Source organism: Somniosus microcephalus, chromosome 10, assembly GCF_052327205.1.
Source record: "Somniosus microcephalus isolate GS21.2 chromosome 10, FLI_Smic_1.0, whole genome shotgun sequence".
NCBI classification, from domain to species: Eukaryota; Metazoa; Chordata; class Chondrichthyes; order Squaliformes; family Somniosidae; genus Somniosus; species Somniosus microcephalus.
Window position 1 is genome coordinate 233,689,557 of NC_140996.1, and position 18,959 is coordinate 233,708,515.

The window sequence follows — 18,959 nt, forward strand, 5'->3', positions numbered from 1 at the left end:
ATGAAGTACTTTCTGAAGTGTAGTCACTGTTGTAATGTAGGAAACGCGGCAGCCAATTTGCGCACAGCAAGCTCCCACAAACAGCAATATGATAATGACCAGATCATCTGTTTTAAATGTTGGTTGAGGGATAAATATTGGCCAGGACACCGGGGAGAACTCCCCTGCTCGTCTTCGGAATAGTGTCGTGGATCTTTTACGTCCACCTGAGAGGGCAGACGGGGGCATCAGTTTAACCTCTCATCCAAAAGACGGCACCTCCGATTGTGCAACGCTCCCTCAGTACTGCACAGCGCCCTGATGTGGGTCCCTCAACTCTTGCACTGTTGTCACAGGTAGGGTGTGAGACGCTGGCCTTTGTAACTGCTTGATGTTTATAGCCTTCTAACGGTGAAACTCAATCATTAACAAACTTCTGACATAGCCAGATCTTTGCACTATTCTCAGTAAGGAAACAAGCAGATGATCGTGATGTACAATAAACATCTCTTACAAAGTTGCCCTTGAGCTGCCTTCTCGAACCGCTGCAGTCCGTGTGGTGAAGGAGCTCCCGCAGTGCTGTTAGGTAGGAAATTCCAGGATTTTGACCCAGCAATGGTGAAGGAAAGGCGATATATTTCCAAGTCAGGATGGTGTGTGACTGAGAGGGTAACTTGGAAGTGATGGTGTTCCCATTGCACCTGCTGCCCTTGTCCTTCTAGGTGGTAGAGGTTGCGGGTTTGGGAGGTGCTGCCGAAGAAGCCTTATAATAAATGAACATTGTTTTTAACTATCTTTCTTTAAGAATTTTTTTTCTCTCCACTCTGTCTTCTTCAGGTGAATGAAGAAGATTTTCAGTTGTTTGATAGTGTGGCTTATATAAATGCGGCAGCGAACCATTTACCTTTTGGTAAGAATCAATTAATTTAAATAAATATTATCTTCTCAGCAACCCTGGGCAAAGGAGGGAAAAAGCACCCGAGTCCCTGCTCCTGTTTGCTATTCAGTGACTCCTGCTGCAAAGTGTGCAGGCGCGCGAGAGCAGAATCGGGCATGGCAGTGACGCCTCCCACAGGTGAACAGCCAGCTAACACTCGAGTGAAGGATGGCTGTGATGTGCCTCAATAATTCCGAGACTCGTTGTTAGCGAAACAAAACAAGGCTTTTATTAACTTAGAAAGTAACACGTAAGAGAGAGGGGTATCTTCCTTCTGGAGACTGAGGCCAGACTGAGCTAGCTTACAAAAGGGGCCAGGTATGGGCGGAGCCCTACACACAGCACATTCCAGCACATTCCAATAAACAATACAATGAGGACTGGGGGAAGGGAAATGACACTGAAACCGACCACAGTCACAGGCAGTGATGAATGGAATATTTCATCACATTCACCCCTTCTATAGATTTAGTCTGTTCGGGGGTTTGATAGTCCTCTGCGACCGACGTGGCTGTTGTGGTGCCGCGGGTGTCGGCTGGGTGTCCCCGGTAGTCTCCTGGGTCTCTGCCGGGGGTGCCGCCAGGGTTGTTGAAGGGGTAGTTGGTGGGGGTGCCGTTGGTCGATGTTCTTCCGGGGGTGATGAAAGAGTAGTGGGTGGGTAAGAGTTGCTGTGATCGTTGTTGCTGCTATTGCCGTGGTTGTTGTCGATGCCGGCTGGGGCGACGTCTTTTATGGACACGGTGTCCTCCCTTCCGTCGGCATGCCGGACATATGCGTATTGGGGGTTGGCGTGGAGTAGGTGTACTGGCTCCACGAGAGGGTCCGTCTTGTGGCCCCTCACATGCCTTCGCACGAGTACCGGACCTGGGGTGGAGAGCCATGACGGCATGGATACGCCTGAGGTGGATTTCCGGGGAAAGACAAACATTCGTTCATGAGGCGTGGCATTAGTGGCCGTACACAATAGCGACCGTATCGAATGGAGCACATCCGAGAGGACTTCCTGCCAGCGGGAGATAGGGAGGCCCTTGGTCCTTAGAGCTAGAGTGACTGCTTTCCATACTGTCCCGTTCTCTCGCTCCACTTGGCCGTTACCCCGGGGGTTGTAGCTGGTGGTACGGCTCGTGGCGATCCCCTTGGACAGCATGTACTGGCGTAGCTCTTCACTCATGAAGGACGCCCCCCTATCCGTATGGATGTAGCTCGGCATACCGAACAGGCAGAACAGGCTGTTGAGGCATTTAATGACCGTGGCGCTGGTCATGTCTGGGCAGGGGAAGGTGAATGGGAACCGGGAGTATTCGTCCACAATGTTCAGGAAGTAAACATTGCGGTTGGCGGACGGGAGGGGGGCCCTTGAAATCTAAGCTGAGCCGCTCAAAGGGCCGTGTAGCTTTGATTAAGTGGGCTCTATCTGGGCGGTAGAACCGAGGCTTGCACTCAGCGCAAGTGCGGCAGTTCCTGGTCAGAGACCGAACTTCCTCAATCGAGTAGGGTAAGTTACGGGACTTTATGAAGTGGAACAGCCGCGTGACCCCTGGGTGGCAGAGGTCGTTGTGGAGGGTCTGTAGCCGATCCCCGGTGGCGCTGGCACACATCCCTCGTGAGAGGGCGTCAGGGGATTCGTTAAGGGCCCCTGGCCGGTAAATGATGTCGTACTCGAAGGTGGAGAGCTCGATCCGCCACCTAAGAATCTTATCATTTTTAATCTTCCCCCTCTGTTTATTATTGAACATAAACGCTACCGACCGCTGGTCGGTAAGTAGGGTGAAGCGTTTGCCGGCTAGGTAGTGGCGCCAGTGGCGCACTGCCTCCACGATGGCTTGGGCCTCCTTTTCCACGGAGGAGTGTCTGATCTTGGGCCCTTGGAGGGTCCTCGAGAAGAAAGCTACGGGCCGCCCCGCCTGGTTGAGGGTGGCCGCCAAGGCGAAGTCAGACGCATCACTTTCCACTTGAAATGGAGTGTTCTCGTCCACTGCCTGTAGCGTGGCCCGCTCAATATCCTGCTTAATGCTTTTGAAGGCGGCGTGGGCCTCAGCAGAGAGCGGAAAAGAGGATGCTTTCAAGAGGGGGCGGGCTTTGTCGGAGTAGTTGGGGACCCATTGGGAATAATAAGAAAATAACCCCAGGCACCTTTTCAGGGCTTTGGGAGTGTTGGGCAGGGGCAGCTCCCGTAGGGGGCGCAATCGGTCGGGGTCTGGTCCGATTTCCCCATTCTCCACCACGCTGCCTAGTATGCAGAGGCGCGTGGTGTTGAAAACGCACTTGTCCTCGTTGTAGGTGAGGTTGAGTTTTTGTGCGGTTTCCAGGAACCTCTCGAGGTTCGAGTCGTGATCCTGCTGATTGTGGCCGCAGATGGTGACGTTGTCGAGGTAGGGGAAGGTTGCCTGCAAGTGGTGGTCATCGACCATGCGGTCCATCTCCCTCTGAAAAACCGAGACCCCATTCGTCACCCCAAAGGGGACTCTGAGGAATTGGTAGAGGCGTCCGTTCGCCTCGAAGGCGGTGTACGGGCGGTCCTCTGGTCTGATAGGGAGCTGGTGGTACGCTGACTTGAGGTCGATGGTGGAGAACACCCGGTATTGGGCGATTTGGTTCACCATTTCTGATATGCGGGGTAGCGGGTAGGCGTCTAGTTGGGTGTACCTGTTGACCGTTTGACTATAGTCGATCACCATCCGTTTCTTCTCGCTACCCCTTACCACTACCACTTGGGCACGCCATGGGCTGTTGCTGCGTTCAATAATGCGCTCTTTCAGGAGCCTGTCTACCTCGGTCGCGATAAACCGCCTGTCCTCCCAGCTGTACCTCCTGCTTTTGGTCGCTATTGGCCGGCAGTTAGGGGTAAGGTTCGCGAATAGTGAAGGCGGCTTTACCTTCAGGGTAGCCAGACCGCACACTGTGAGGGGCGGCTGGGACCCACCGTACTTGAGCGTGATGCTTTGGTGGTTGCACTGGAAATCCAGGCCCAAGATCACGCTCGCACATAGGTTCTTCATGATTAATACTTTAAAATTATCGTATACAGTTCCGTTAACACCCAATTGTACCGTGCAGTAACCCAGAATGGTCGATGTCTGGGTTTTATCAGCCATAGAGATGGTACCCTGAGCAGGGACCACCTTTAGGGAGAGTTGCTGTGCCAGTTCAGGGTGGATAAAACTCTCCGTGCTTCCACTGTCAATTAAACATTTAACCCGGCACCCGTTTACCTCGATGTCCACCATTGATTTGGATAGCGGGTGCGGCCTGGTCTGGTCCACTGTGACCGATGCCACTGTAGGGCCCTGATCGATACAAGATGGCGTCCACGCTGTCTGCTCATAAGATGGCGGACCCCACGAGGTCGGGCAAGATGGCGTCCAAGATGGCCGCTCCCACGGCGCACACGCGGCGGTGGCGGGTTTTCCAGCGGTTGGTTTTCCGGCGGGGTTCCCTCTGCACACCTTCCCGAAGTGCCCCTTCTTACCGCACTTAAAGCAGGTGGTGCCTTTCGCCGGGCACAGGTTTCTGGTGTGTTTTGGCTGCCCGCAGAAGTAGCAGTTGGGTCCCTGACGCGTCGCGGCTGTCGTAGGGCTTCTGGGGGGAGAGCGGGGCCCCGCCGGTGTCGGGCTGCCGGGCGGGGAAGATGCCTTCCAAGATGGCGGCGCCTCGGTGCACACGTGGCGGCGTGGACGGCGCGGGCTGAAGAGTAGGCGTCCGAGTTTCTCTGGGCCACATCCAGGGATCGCGCGGTGTCCGCAGCCTGTTTCAGGTCCAACCCCGTTTTTTCCAGCAGTCTTTGCCGGATGTAAGTGGAGCTGAGGCCTGTGATAAAGGCATCGCGAACAAGCTCGTCAGTGTACACTGCGGCTTTTACATCTCGGCACTTGCAGTCTTTGCCAAGCATTTTCAGGGTGCTTAGGAACTCCTCCACCGATTCCCCAGGTCGCTGTGCGCGAGTAGCGAGCAGATGCCTAGCATACACCTCATTCGTAGGCTGCTGGTAATGCGCCTTTAAGATGTCGCAGGCGGCCAGGTACGTATCGGCGTCTTGGATGAGGGGGTAAACCCGGTGGCTTACCCAATTCCGCAGAATTCCGAGTCTCATCCTCGCAGCGTCCGTAACGTCTTTGACGGCTGCGGAATTGTCCAGGAAGAATTCCATACACTCAAACCAGTGTCCGAAGCGTGCTGATGCGTCCGGAGCATGTTGATCCAAATCCAAACGTTCGGGTTTCAGGAGTTGATCCATAGTGTTGAAAAATAAGTTAATAAAATTGATGTGCCTCAATAATTCCGAGACTCGATGTTAGCGAAACAAAACAAGGCTTTTATTAACTTAGAAAGTAACACGTAAGAGAGAGAGGTATCTTCCTTCTGGAGACTGAGGCCAGACTGAGCTAGCTTACAAAAGGGGCCAGGTATGGGCGGAGCCCTACACACACAGCACATTCCAGCACATTCCAATAAACAATACAATGAGGACTGGGGGAAGGGAAATGACACTGAAACCGACCACAGTCACAGGCAGTGATGAATGGAATATTTCATCACAGGCTGCTTGGGCGAGGTACTGGAGAGCTGTCCGTACTCGTGAGGCTGTACCCCAGTGTGAACCTCTGTCTACGGGGAGAACAACAACAACTTGCATTTATACAGTGCCTTTAATGTAGTAAAATGTACCAAGGCGCATCACAGGAATTCCTGAGCTCAGGGCCCAGGCAGCTGCTGGCACGGCCGCCAAAGGTGGGGCGATGGAAATTGGGGATTCGCAACAAGCCAGAATTGGAGGAGCGCAGAGTTCTCGGGGGGATTGTGGGGCTGGAGGAGGTTACAGAGATAGGGAGGGGTGAGGCCATGGAGGGATTTGAAAACAAGGTTGAGAATTTTAAAATTGAGGCGTTGCTGGAGGAGCCAATGTAGGTCAGCGAGCACAGGGGGTGATGGGTGAACGGGACCTGGTGTGAGTTAGGACACGGGCAGCAGAGCTTTGGATGAGCTGATACTTACGGAGGGTGGAGCATGGGAGGCCGGCCAGGAGAGCGTCGGAATAGTCGAGTCTGGAGGTAACCAAAGCATTGAAGAGGGTTTCAGCAGCAGATGGGTCGAGGCAGGGACGGAGACGGGTGAAGAAGAACGGGGGAAAGGGCACAAACACTGGGGGCGAGGTGGGGGGCATCTAAAGTGAACAAAGTGACTTGGACACAAAAGTGGATAATGTTCCGAATGCGCATCGATGGCAGGGAATCCTTGCTCACCGGCAGGACGTATTGGAAAATCACGAGCGGCGTGTTGTGAATTTCCGATTTATGCTGTCGAGGTTCACTGCCACTGTAAACTTTAAACTAAAGTGTCTTCTTCAGTTAAGAGAGAGTTAAGGGAGATCCTGCCCATTTATTCACTGAGATGATCATGCCGAGCTACAGTTTGTTATGTGATACCAGGACTGAGAGATTATAATTATCAGGAAAGACTGAACAGGCTGGGGCTCTTTTCAGTAGAAAAGAGAAGGCTGAGGGGTGACCTGATAGAGGTCTTTAAAATGATGAAAGGGTTTGATAGGGTAGACATAGAGAAGTTGTTTCCACTTGTGGGGAGACCAGAACTAGAGGCCATCAATATAAGACAGTCACTAATAAATCCAACAGGGAATATCAGGAGAAACCTCTTTACCCAGAGAGTGGTGAGAATGTGGAACTCGCTACCACAAGTAGTAGCTGAGGCGAACAGCATAGATGTATTTAAGGGGAGGCTAGATAAACACGAGGGAGAAAGGAATACAAGGATATGTTGATGGGGTTAGATGAAGTAGGGTGGGAGGAGGCTCGCGTGAAGCATAAACACCGCCATGGACCAGTTGGGCCGAATGGCCTGTTTCTGTGCTGTAGATTCGATGTAATTCTATGTGATACTCGTCCTCCCCGGCACGGAGATACCCTAATCTCCGCTGTTGGGAGCAGCCAAGTAGAGGCTTGGGAACTTCCCTACGAGGGAGAGAGAGAGAAAATCAGACAGAGCTATTTACCGTGGGACATTCTCGCCCTTGTCCCAGCTGCTGGGTTTAGTGTGGCACTGGCTAACCACAGGGAGGGTCCGGAGAGGAAAGGGAAAAGATACCTTTTAGAAGAGAGGAGGTGATGCCAGGCGCACGAACAGACGCAGGTTCGAGACCCGCCAGAAGTCCTGGCTGAGGCGGGGGGGTGGTTTTGGAACATCAGACAGCGGAGTCACCCTTGGGTAATCTCAGGTGCCTACTAGTGCCAGTTTTAGGGTGCATTGGGTGAAGGTGTCAGGCTGGGCAATGGAGAAAAATTACAGGTAAACAAGAGGGAGACTTTGCTAGAAAAATATTCTCACTGAAAGAAATAAAGGCAAGAAGAGTATTACCTTGCATAAAGCAACTGTGTGTGTGTGTGGACATGCGACATGTGGGTTTGTGCCCATGCGACGTGTGGGTGTGTGCCCATGCGACGTATGGGTGCCCATGCAACGTGTGTGTGCCCATGCGACGTGTGTGTGCCCATGTGACTTGTGTGTGTGCGCCCATGCGATGTGTGGGTGTGTGCCCATGTGACGTGTGTGTGCCCATGTGACATGTGTGTGCCCATGTGACTGTGTGTGTGTGTATGCATGCGACGTGTGTGTGCGCCCATGCGATGTGTGGGTGTGTGCCCATGTGACGTGCGTGTGCCCATGCGACGTGTGCCCATGTGACGTGTGTGTGTGTGTGCGCATGCGACGTGTGTGTGCCCATGCGACGTGTATGTGTGTGTGTGCACATGCGACTGTGTGTGCCCATGCGACATGTGTGTGTACCCATGCGACGTGTGTGTGTGCCCATGCGACGTGCGTGTGTGTGTGTGCCTATGCGACGTGCGTGTGTGTCATAGAGTTATACAGCACAGAAAGAGGCCCTTCGGCCCATCGTGTCCGCGCCGGCCATCAAGCCCCATCTAATCTAATCCCATTTTCCAGCACTTGGTCCGTAGCCTTGTATGCTATGGCGTTTCAAGTGCTCATCTAAATGCTTCTTGAATGTTGTGAGGGTTCCTGCCTCTACCACCCTTTCAGGCAGTGAGTTCCAGATTCCAACCACCCTCTAGGTGAAAAAGTTTTTCCTCAAATCACCTCTAAACCTCCTGCCCCTTACCTTGAAACTATGTCCCTGGTTATTGACCCCTCTACTAAGGGGAAAAGTTCCTTTCTATCTACCCTATCTACCCTCAGCCTTCTCTGCTCTAAGGAAAACAACCCCAGCCTGTCCAGTCTCTCTTCATAGCTGAAGCGCTCCAGCCCAGGTAACATCCTGGTGAATCTCCTCTGCACCCTCTCCAATGCAATCACATCCCTCCTAGAGTGTGGCGACCAGAACTGCACACAGTATTCCAGCTGTGGCCTAACTAGTGTTTTGTACAGCTCCATCATAACCTCCCTGCTCTTATATTCTATGCCTCGGCTAATGAAGGCAAGTATCCCATATGCCTTTTTAACCACCTTATCCACCTGTCCTGTTGCCTTCAGGGATCTATGTGCATGCACACCAAGGTCCCTCTGATCCTCTGTCCTTCCTAGGGCCCTACCATTCATTGTGTATTCCCTTGCCTTGTTAGTTCTCCCAAAACGCATCACCTCACACTTTTCAGGGTTAAATTCTATTTGCCACTGTTCTGCCCATCTAACCATCCCATCTATATTGTCCTGCAGCCTGAGGCTTCCCTCCTTGCTATTTACCACTCCACCGATTTTCGTGTCATGTGCGAACTTACTGATCATACTGCCTACATTCATATCTAAATCATTAATGTACACTACAAACAGCAAAAGACCCAGCACCGATCCCTGCGGTACACCACTGGACACAGGCTTCCAGTCACAAAAACAATCTTGCCTTCTGCCACTAAGCCAATTTTGGATCCAATGTGCCAAATTGCCCTGGATCCCATGGGCTCTTACCTTCTTGACCAGTCTCCCATGTGGGACTTTGTCAAAAGTCTTACTGAAGTCCATGTAGACTACATAGAAGATAGGAGCAGGAGTAGGCCATTTGGCCCCTCGAGCCTGCTCCGCCATTCAATGCGATCATGGCTGATCATCCAAATTCAGTACCCTGTTCCTGCCTTCTCTCCATATCCCTTGATCCCTTTAGCCTTAAGAAATATATCTAACTCCTTCTTGAATATATTTAATGAATTGGCCTCTACGGCCTTCTGTGGTAGAGAATTCCACAGGTTCACCACTCTCTGGGTGAAGAAATTCCTCCTCATCTCTGTCCTAAATGGCTTACCCCTTATCCTTAGACTGTGACCCCTGGTTCTGGACTCCCCGACCATCGGGAACATCCTTCCCGCATCTAGCCTGTCTAGTCCTTTTAGAATTTTATAAGTTTCAATGAGATCCCCTCTCAATCTTCTAAACTCCAGCGAGTATAAGCCCAATCGACCCAATCTCTCCTCATACGTCATTCCTGCCATCCCAGGTATCAGCCTGGTGAATCTTTGCTGCACTCCCTCCATGGCAAGAACATCCTTCCTCAGATAAGGTGACCAAAACTGCACACAATACTCAAGATGTGGTCTCACCAAGGCCCTGTACAACTGCAGCAAGACATCCTTGTTCCTGTACTCAAACCTTCTCGCTACGAAGGCCAACATACCATTTGCCTTCTTAACCGCCTGCTGCACCTGCATGCTTACCTTCAGCGACTGGTGCACAAGGACACCCAGGTCTCGTTGCACTTCCCCTTCTCCCAATCTATTGCCGTTCAGATAATAATCTGCCTTCCTGTTTTTGCCACCAAAGTGGATAACCTCGCACTTATCCACATTATACTGCATCTGCCATGCTTCTGCCCAATCACCCAACCTACATCAACTGCACTACCCTCATCCACACACCTAGTCACCCCCTCAAAAAATTCAATCAAATTGGTCAGACATGATCTCCCCCTGACAAAGCCATGCTGACTATCCCTGATTAATCCCTGCCTCTCCAAGTGGAGACTAATTCTGTCCCTCAGAATTTTTTCCAATAATTTCCCTACCACTGATGTTAGGCTCACTGGCTTGTAATTCCCTGGTTTATCCCTACTACCCTTCTTGAACAATGGTACTATGTTAGCTGTTCTCCAGTCCTCTGGCACCTCCCCTGTGGCCAGAGAGGTTCTGAAAATTTGTGTCAGAGCCCCTGCAATCTCCTCCCTTGCCTCACACAGCAGCATGGGATACATCTCATCTGGGCCTGGGGATTTATCCACTTTTAAGCCCACTGATGCGCTATCAATTACTCATAAAAGACTGAGAGTTAGAAGAGTAACCAAAGGCTTTTATTAACAACAGAATGGAGGTCTGCCTCGAGTGGTCGACCGGTCCAGGATACAAGGGCTGGGGAGCAGTCACCTTTATACTAGGACCTGTGGGAGGAGTCAGCCGAGGCATGTCCAGGCATGTACACAGTGGAATACAAACAGGACAAACAGGAATACAAACAGTGGTTTACCACACCCACTAAAACCGCTAGTACCTCCTCCCTCTCAATACTAATTTGTTCAAGTATATCACAATCCCCCTGCCTGATTTCAATGCCTACATCGTCCTTCTCCATAGTGAACACAGATGCAAAATATTCATTTAAAACCTCACCTACATCTTCTGGCTCTACACACAGATTGCCACTTTGGTCCCTAATGGGCCTAACACTTTCCCTGGTTATCCTCTTGCCCTTAATATACTTATAAAACACCTTGGGATTTTTCTTTATTTTGCCCGCCAGTGTTTTTTCATGCCCCCTCTTCGCTCTCCTAATTTCTTTTTTAAGTACCTCCCTGCATTTTCTATACTCCTCTAGGGCTTCCACTGTTTTTAGTCCTTTGTATCTGCCAAAAGCGTCCCTTTTATTCCTAATCCATTCTTGTATATCCCTTGACATCCAGGGATCCCTGGGTTTGTTGGTCCCACCCTTGACCTTTACGGGAACATGTTGGCGTTGTACTCTCTCTTTCCTTTCTGAAAGTCTCCCACTGCTCTGATGTGGATTTTCCTACAAGTAGCTGATCCCAGTCCACTTTGGCCATGCGATGTGTGTGTGTATGCCCATGTGATGTGTATGCCCATGCGACGTGTGTGTGTGTGCCCATGTGACGTGTGTGTGTGTGTGCCCATGTGATGTGTATGTGTATGCCCATGTGACGTGTGTGTGTGTGTGCCCATGTGACGTGTGTGTGTGTGCCCATGCAACGTGTGTGTGTGTGCCCATGTGACGTGTGTGTGTGCCCATGCAACGTGTGTGTGTGTGTGCCCATGTGACGTGTGTGTGTGCCCATGTGATGTGTATGTGTATGCCCATGTGACGTGTGTGTGTGTGCCCATGCAACGTGTGTGTGTGTGTGTGCCCGTGACGTGTGTGTGCCCATGTGATGTGTATGTGTATGCCCATGCGACGTGTGTGTGTGTATGCCCATGTGACGTGTATGCGTGTGTGCCCATGCAACGTGTATGTGTGTGTGCCCATGTGATGTGTGTGTGTGTGTGCCCATGTGATGTGTATGTGTGTGTGCCCATGCGATGTGTGTGTGTGTGTGTGCCCATGCGACGTGTGTGTGTGTATGCCCATGTGATGTGTATGCGTGTGCCCATGCAACGTGTGTGTGTGTGTGTGCCCATGTGATGTGTGTGTGTGTGTGCCCATGTGACGTGTATGCGTGTGCCCATGCAACGTGTGTGTGTGTGTGCCCATGTGATGTGTATGCCCATGTGACGTGTGTGTGTGTGTGCCCATGTGACGTGTATGCGTGTGCCCATGCAACGTGTGTGTGTGTGTGCCCATGTGATGTGTATGCCCATGTGACGTGTGTGTGTGAAGGAATAAGCCATAAAACCTATTCAGAAAAAGACACCATTCTATGAAAGTATTCTGGCCTTATTAACACATGACAAACTGGGTTTGGAAATCTAGAAACCGAACAATGGAGAAGCTGTATTGTTAACCACATTCTGGCTATGGGGATGGGATGGTTGTTGACACTGAGTCAATGGCCTTGTTGAAACAGAAGGTTGGAGGCTCCTGACGGTCTGAGTCTTTGGAAAGAAAACAATGGTGCATCCTGGTTAAGGTGTTCTAAATTACACTTCGTAAAGAGGCACATAAAATTAAGAAACATATGCTTTCGTAAAAATGACATCAAGTAAAAGAAATACCTGCCATCACACTGTTTTTGTGTTAAACTTAGAACACCTATGGAGGAGAGACATGATTCTGTGTTACAACCAGCTGAGGTGACTAAGAATTGCATAGATCACCCTAGTTAAGGTGTTCTAATTGCAAGAGCACATACAGAGTAAAAATGACATCAAATAGAAACACCTGCTGTCACACCGTTTTTATGGTAAGCTTAGGACACCTAGGGTAGAGGCACGATTTTTAATGCTACCAGCTGAGATGACTAAGAATTGCAGGGGTCAGCAGAAAAATGACTAAAGATAATTAGCTTACATCAGCAGAAAACCTTAAAGGAATACCACTGGAAAAGGGTATAAATATTGAACTTTCAAATAGGATACTGGACTCGCTGTAAAGGGGCAAAGCGATTCTCAGCTTCAGAGGCAGGCTCTGTAAGTCTACAACTCTTTGTACCTCGGGGATCAACAGTAATGTATTTGAATTTGGTGGATATCCTGAATAAACTTTTAAGAACTGTAAAACTGTAGTGAAGTTAAGATTTGAGAATAAGGATCTCTGATAAGATTGTAAAGCTTTCTTTTTGGAACTGTTAATGTTGCGATTGACTCACCAACTGTAAAATACATGTCGGTTCTTTAATAAATCTATATATTTTTAGAATTGTCTCACATAATACTTCTGTATTGAACTTGCAAACTCAATCTCTGTACACTCTTTGGTGAGGAGTTGCAGAATTCTGGGGGAGTTTTCTAGATCCTCATAATATCCGGAACGTTACAGTCTAGCTAAACTTATTAAAAGTGCTATCTGGAGGATGGTAACATTTTCAGGCTGTTCCTTTCCTTTAGGGATAGTCCGGATCTTTAGACCCAATAAGTGTCTTTAGGATTCGGCTACCTCAAACTTTAGTTGAAAGTGAACGTCTGAGGAATACGCCTGATCTGGGCTAGCCCTAAAGGGGCTAGGACTAGTAATTATCCCTTCATGTGTGTGTGCCCATGCGACTTTAAAGGGATCGCGCACCAAAAAAAAATTAGAGGGAACATTGGTGTGTGCTTGTGCGATGGGTGTGCCTGTGCGACGTGTGTGTGTGTGTGTGCATAATCACTTGCTTCTGTGTTGCTTTCAGAACCATTTAGCCTGTTTCCAGCTATCCGAGAACTGGATCTTACTGTGAATGGGCTGCGGAATCTGCACATGAGCATTGGAGATTTCCCCCACTTAGAGGTATGGCATTCCACTTAGGTTGGTCCCTGGCAAACGCATGACTTGCCCACTAAGCGGCAGTAAGAGAGCCATCCGATGCAACTCGAGGGCCCAGTGCCAGTGGTAATTTTCTGGGCTTCTCTTACATTAGTTACAAAACTATCAGCCCACCTGCTCAAGGCAGCAATGCAATTTCCTTATTCTCTCTGTATCATCTCTGCCGATTGTCTGTTATTCTCTCTGTGTCATCTCTGCCGATTGTCTGTTATTCTCTCTGTATCTCTGCTGATTGTTATTCTCTCTGTATCTCTCTGCCGATTGTCTGTTATTCTCTCTGTATCATCTCTGCCGATTGTCTGTTATTCTCTCTGTATCTGCCGATTGTCTGTTATTCTCTCTGTATCTGCCGATTGTCTGTTATTCTCTCTGTATCTCTGCCGATTGTCTGTTATTCTCTAACTCTGCCGATTGTCTGTTATTCTCTCGGTATCTCTCTGCCGATTGTCTGTTATTCTCTCTGTATCTCTGCCGATTGTCTGTTATTCTCTCTCTATCTCTGCCGATTGTCTGTTATTCTCTCTGTATCTCTGCCGATTGTCTGTTATTCTCTCTGTATCTCTGCCGATTGTCTGTTATTCTCTCTGTATCATCTCTGCCGATTGTCTGTTATTCTCTCTGTATCTCTCTGCTGATTGTCTGTTATTCTCTCTGTATCTCTCTGCCGATTGTCTGTTATTCTCTCTCTATCTCTGCCGATTGTCTGTTATTCTCTCTGTATCTCTGCCGATTGTCTGTTATTCTCTCTGTATCTCTGCCGATTGTCTGTTATTCTCTCTGTATCATCTCTGCCGATTGTCTGTTATTCTCTCTGTATCTCTGCCGATTGTCTGTTATTCTCTCTGTATCTCTGCCGATTGTCTGTTATTCTCTCTGTATCTCTGCCGATTGTCTGTTATTCTCTCTGTATCTCTGCCGATTGTCTGTTATTCTCTCTGTATCTCTCTGCTGATTATGTTTTATTCTCTATCACTTTGCCGATTGTCTGTTGTTCTCTGTGTACGATCCTCCGGAATGTCTGCTATCTTTAGGCTCGGCACAAACAAGCTGAATGGCCTGTTTCTGTGCTGTATATTCTATGTAATTCTACGCAATCTTTAAATTTGTGCTTACATGTTTCAGGTCCTGAATCTGTCCTACAACAACCTGACGAACAAGGATATTATGATACTGGGGATCCTTCCTCAACTCAAAATCCTCCACCTGACCGGCAATGATCTGGACTCACTTCCCCCAGACCTGACGATACCCTATCATCCCTTGGATTGGTATGTTTCCAAGAGAAGGTTAAGGGGAGATTTGATAGAGGTGTTCAAAATTATTAGGGGTTTTGATAGAGTAAATAAGGAGAAATTGTGAAAGTTGCCAATGTGGTCTGATGTGCTCACTGAGGATTTCTTATTATCGTGTGTGTGCACAGGTTCAAACAACCCACGCCGGGGTTTCGTGCACTTGAGGTTCTGATGCTGGACGATAACAGATTTTCTGACCCCTGTATGTTTTCAAGCCTGGCCAATCTTCACAGGTAAGGAGCATAGAAACATAGAAGATAGGAGCAGGAGTGGGCCATTCGGCTCCTCAAGCCTGCTCCGCCATTCAATGAGATCATGGCTGATCGTCCAAATTCAGTACCCGGTCCCTGCTTTCTCCCCATATCCCTTGATCCCTTTAGCCTTAAGAAATATATCCAACACCTTTTTGAATATATTTAATGAATTGGCCTCCACTGCCTTCTGTGGTAGAGAATTCCACAGGTTCACCACTCTCTGGGTGAAGAAATTCCTCCTCATCTCAGTCCTAAATGGCTTACCCCTTATCCTTAGACTGTGACCCCTAGTTCTGGACTCCCCGGCCACCGGGAACATCCTTCCTGCATCTAGTCTGTCCAGGCCTGACAGAATTTTATAGGTTTCGATGAGATCCCCTCTCAATCTTCTAAACTCCAGTGAGTACAAGCCCAATCGACCCAATCTCTCCTCGTACGTCATTCCTGCCATCCCAGGTATTAGCCTGATGAATCTCCGCTGCACTCCTTCCGTGGCAAGAACGTCCTTCCTCAGATAAGGCGACCAAAACTGCACACGATACTCAAGGTGCGGTCTCACCAAGGCCCTGTACAGCTGCAGCAAGACATCCTTGTTCCTGTACTCGAACCAATGTTAGATCAATTGTTAGTCAACTTCCTTCCTCTGGTTCACAATGACATGCTTCGAGTAAGCATGAGACACTTGATGGTGGAGTATATGGAAGAGACTTTATTCATATACAGCATAGGTGATCAATATATACCGTACAAGAGAGCAGTGGTTATGTTACTGGGCTAGTAATCCCGAGGCCTGGACTAATGATCCAGAGACATGAGTTCAAATCCCACCACAGCAGCTGGGGAATTTAAATTCAGTTAATTAAATAAATCTGGAATCAAAAGCTAGTATTAGTAATGGTGAACAGATTGTCATAAAAACCCTTGAGGAAGGAAATCTGCCATCCTTACCCGGTCTGTCCTATATGTGCCTCGTAAGCCACCCAGCTATCTTATCTTAGGCAGTCCCTTGGAGCCGAGGATGACTTGCTTCCACATTTTAAAATGAGTTCTCAGGTGACTGATGAGTCCAATGCGGGACCTACCGTCTCTGTCACAGGTGCGGCAGACGGTGGTTGAAGGGGCGGGTGGGTGGGGTGCTTGGGTTGACGTGCGCTCCTTGCGCTGCCTGCGCTTGGCTTCCGCTTGCTCCCGGTGAAGAGACTCGAGGCGTTCGGTGCCTTCCCGGTTGCTTCTCCTCCACTTTGTGCGGTCTTGGGCCAGGGATTCCCAGGTGTCGGTGGGGCTGTGTGGTAAACCACTTTTATCGTTCACTATCGTTACACTATAGTTATCACTGTTATATCGTTACTCTATGGTTATCACTGTTCACACTGTTGTATCACTATATGAGGTCGCCTCTTGTCACACTGTTATACCTGGGCTGACCACTGCTGACTCCGCCCATTGTTAAGTATGTGTATTGTATTGAACAATTAACACAAAGACTTAAACGTATAACTCAAACAGGTCTTTACTGGTTGGAGGTAGGGACTATACTGAATACAAGATTACTGCACAGTGCTTATATACCGGTGTGTTCACCCCCGGTATTACGTCTACAGCAGCCTGAGAAAGTAGTACATCTCTTAAGGTGGAACAGGCTTAAGCTCTCTTAAGGTGGAACAGGTTACATACACAACACTCCTCCCTTCTTAGCTTTATAGTCATCCCCCCATTTAACCTAACGTAATAACAGATATACATATATAACTTCATGTTTAACGTAACATAATAACATATATACATATATAACTTCATGTCAAAACAGATCACAGATTCAGTCTCTGCGGAAAACAGTTCACAGATTCAATCTCTGTGGTGTAGTCGGTTCACGTTACTCATTCAATAGTCCTTTCATGGATTTAACAGCTTGAACTTCCGAACTGATTTGGCTCCGTTCGGAGGGACCACGTGTGTGATCTGGTAGAGGTGATAATGGTTCAGATGGGTCATCTTCTGTTTCGACTTTTCCTTTTCTGCTTCTTGGATCCTCTCTGGGCTCCACTGTTAGCTGCCAGCTGCATGCAAAGTTTCTCCTTCTCTTCCTCCTTTTTCAGTAGTAGCGCCACCATCTCCCGGTGTTTCTTAGACTTTTTGTGATTCATCATGGTTTCTGCACTTTGGGAGTTTTCATCACAAGCTGGGCAGACCAGGTCACTATAATATTCAGTGTCACTCAATAGGTCATGGTAATATTCGGTGTCGTCCTGATCTAGGCCAGCGAGAGGGTCTTCTATTTCCTCCATACCCAGCTGGGCGTTAGCCAGCTTTTGTTCCAAGTCCAGACATCTTTCCTGAAGAGACTTCTTCATGCGTACCTCTTCATCCAGCTTTTTCTGGGCTTTCAGCAAGTCGTTTACTAATGACCTCATTTGAGATTTTACTACTTCAACTTCTTTTGGAGATTGATTGATCGGACTATTCAATCCCTCTACCGGAGCAGCTGTTTCAGCGGTCTGTTGTTCTACGTTGACGTGAGTCAGCGTACTTTTGGCATCCAAGGGCTGCTCTGTTGCAGTCATCTCAGTCTGTGTTGCCACCTCAGCTCTTCCAATAACCTTTGAGAGCTCCGAACCCCTTTCGTTTGAATATTGAAGTTCGTGTTCAAGTTTTTCCCATTTCAGAGTCCTGTCCTTCAGCATATGCAGGAGTTGGCTGACCGTTAACTCCTCTGACATCAGACGTTTTGTGTGCTCCTGCTCCATTTTCTCCATCAGCTGCTTCTGTTGTCTTTCCAGATTTTCCAACTCTATATCAAAGAACTCTTTCGTTGCATTCAACTCTTGCTCAAAATGGCGAAGCATTTGTTCTAATTGGTGCTGTAGTTTGAAATGGGGTTGAGTTCGAGCCCGGTGTCCCTCAGAAATGGGCACATCAGTAGACTTGCCAGACTCAGAATCCACAGTTAAACTATGTTGTTGTTGCTCAGTGGAATTCTGTGCTGAAACTTTGTCTTTTGCACCTGAGTTGGGCTTACCATCATCCGTTCCAGAGTCTGGGCTGACTATCTTCACCGAGTTCTCACTCGTTATTGTTTGTAGGAAATGCCAGTCCATATTCATTTTCCTAATCCACTCCCGTCCTAGTAGTGGAGGACCTCCTTCAGATATCACATATAAGTCCATTATTTGACTGTCTTCGCCCTTGTGGACCACTGCAACCTCTATTTTCCCGATGGGGTACACTCTTTGCCCCGTGTATGTTTTCAATATAATCCCCGTATCCTGTAGGGGAATATGTTGGAATAACTTTCCGTAATCTTTCTTATTTATGACCGTCAATGCCGATCCGGTGTCCAATTCCAGTTTTACTTGGACTCCTTCTATCTGAAGAGTGACCCAAATTGTCTGGAGGTCTGCACCCTTACCAGCGTTGAGTACTCTTAAGCTAGCCAGTTCATTACAGCTTGCGTCTGAATCGGACTCCTGTTCGGTCACCTTGTGTACCTTTGCGTATTTTCCTTGCGGTGACTTCTTGTTGCTGGTCTTCTTCCCTGACCTGCATACTCTAGCTATGTGTCCAAGCCTACCACACGTTCTACATTCTTGGTTTTTAAACCAACACTGGTTCTGATCATGCGTTGTCTTTCCACAACGATAACATTTGCCAGAACTCACACCCAATTTGTGTGCACTGAGCTCCGGTGACCGTAGCTGCATTACTGCCGTGCCTCTCGCTGCGGCTTCGTGTGCTGCTGCCATAGTGACCGCCTTCTCAAGCGTCAGCTCATTCTCCTCGAGCAGTCGCTTTTGTGTATCCTGTTTAAATAAACCACACACAAATTTGTCTCGTAGTGCATCTGTCAGTCCCGTTCCAAACTGGCAATATTTCGCTAATTTACGCAATTCTAGCAAATATTCAGCATTGCTTTCATGCTGTAGCTGCCTTCTGTCGTAAAATTTAAATCGTTCCGCTAGCATCAGCGGCGTGGGGTTTAGATGATCTTTCAGGACAGTAACAATCTCATCGAACGTCTTATCCGCCGGTTCATCTGGTGATAACAGGTGTTTCAATTGCCCGTATGTCTTCGCACCCATT

General features: G+C 48.7%; 1 protein-coding gene across 1 annotated transcript in view; it reads left to right on the forward strand.

The window, feature by feature from the left end:
- Positions 1–18,959, forward strand: part of xrra1 (X-ray radiation resistance associated 1) — a 127,799-nt gene that overhangs the window by 55,764 nt on the left and 53,076 nt on the right. Inside the window, exons 5-8 of the mRNA XM_085998321.1 lie at positions 817–889; positions 13,203–13,300; positions 14,459–14,604; positions 14,757–14,861. Coding sequence (XP_085854447.1) covers positions 817–889; positions 13,203–13,300; positions 14,459–14,604; positions 14,757–14,861 — 422 coding nt within the window. The remainder of the gene's footprint in view (positions 1–816; positions 890–13,202; positions 13,301–14,458; positions 14,605–14,756; positions 14,862–18,959) is intronic.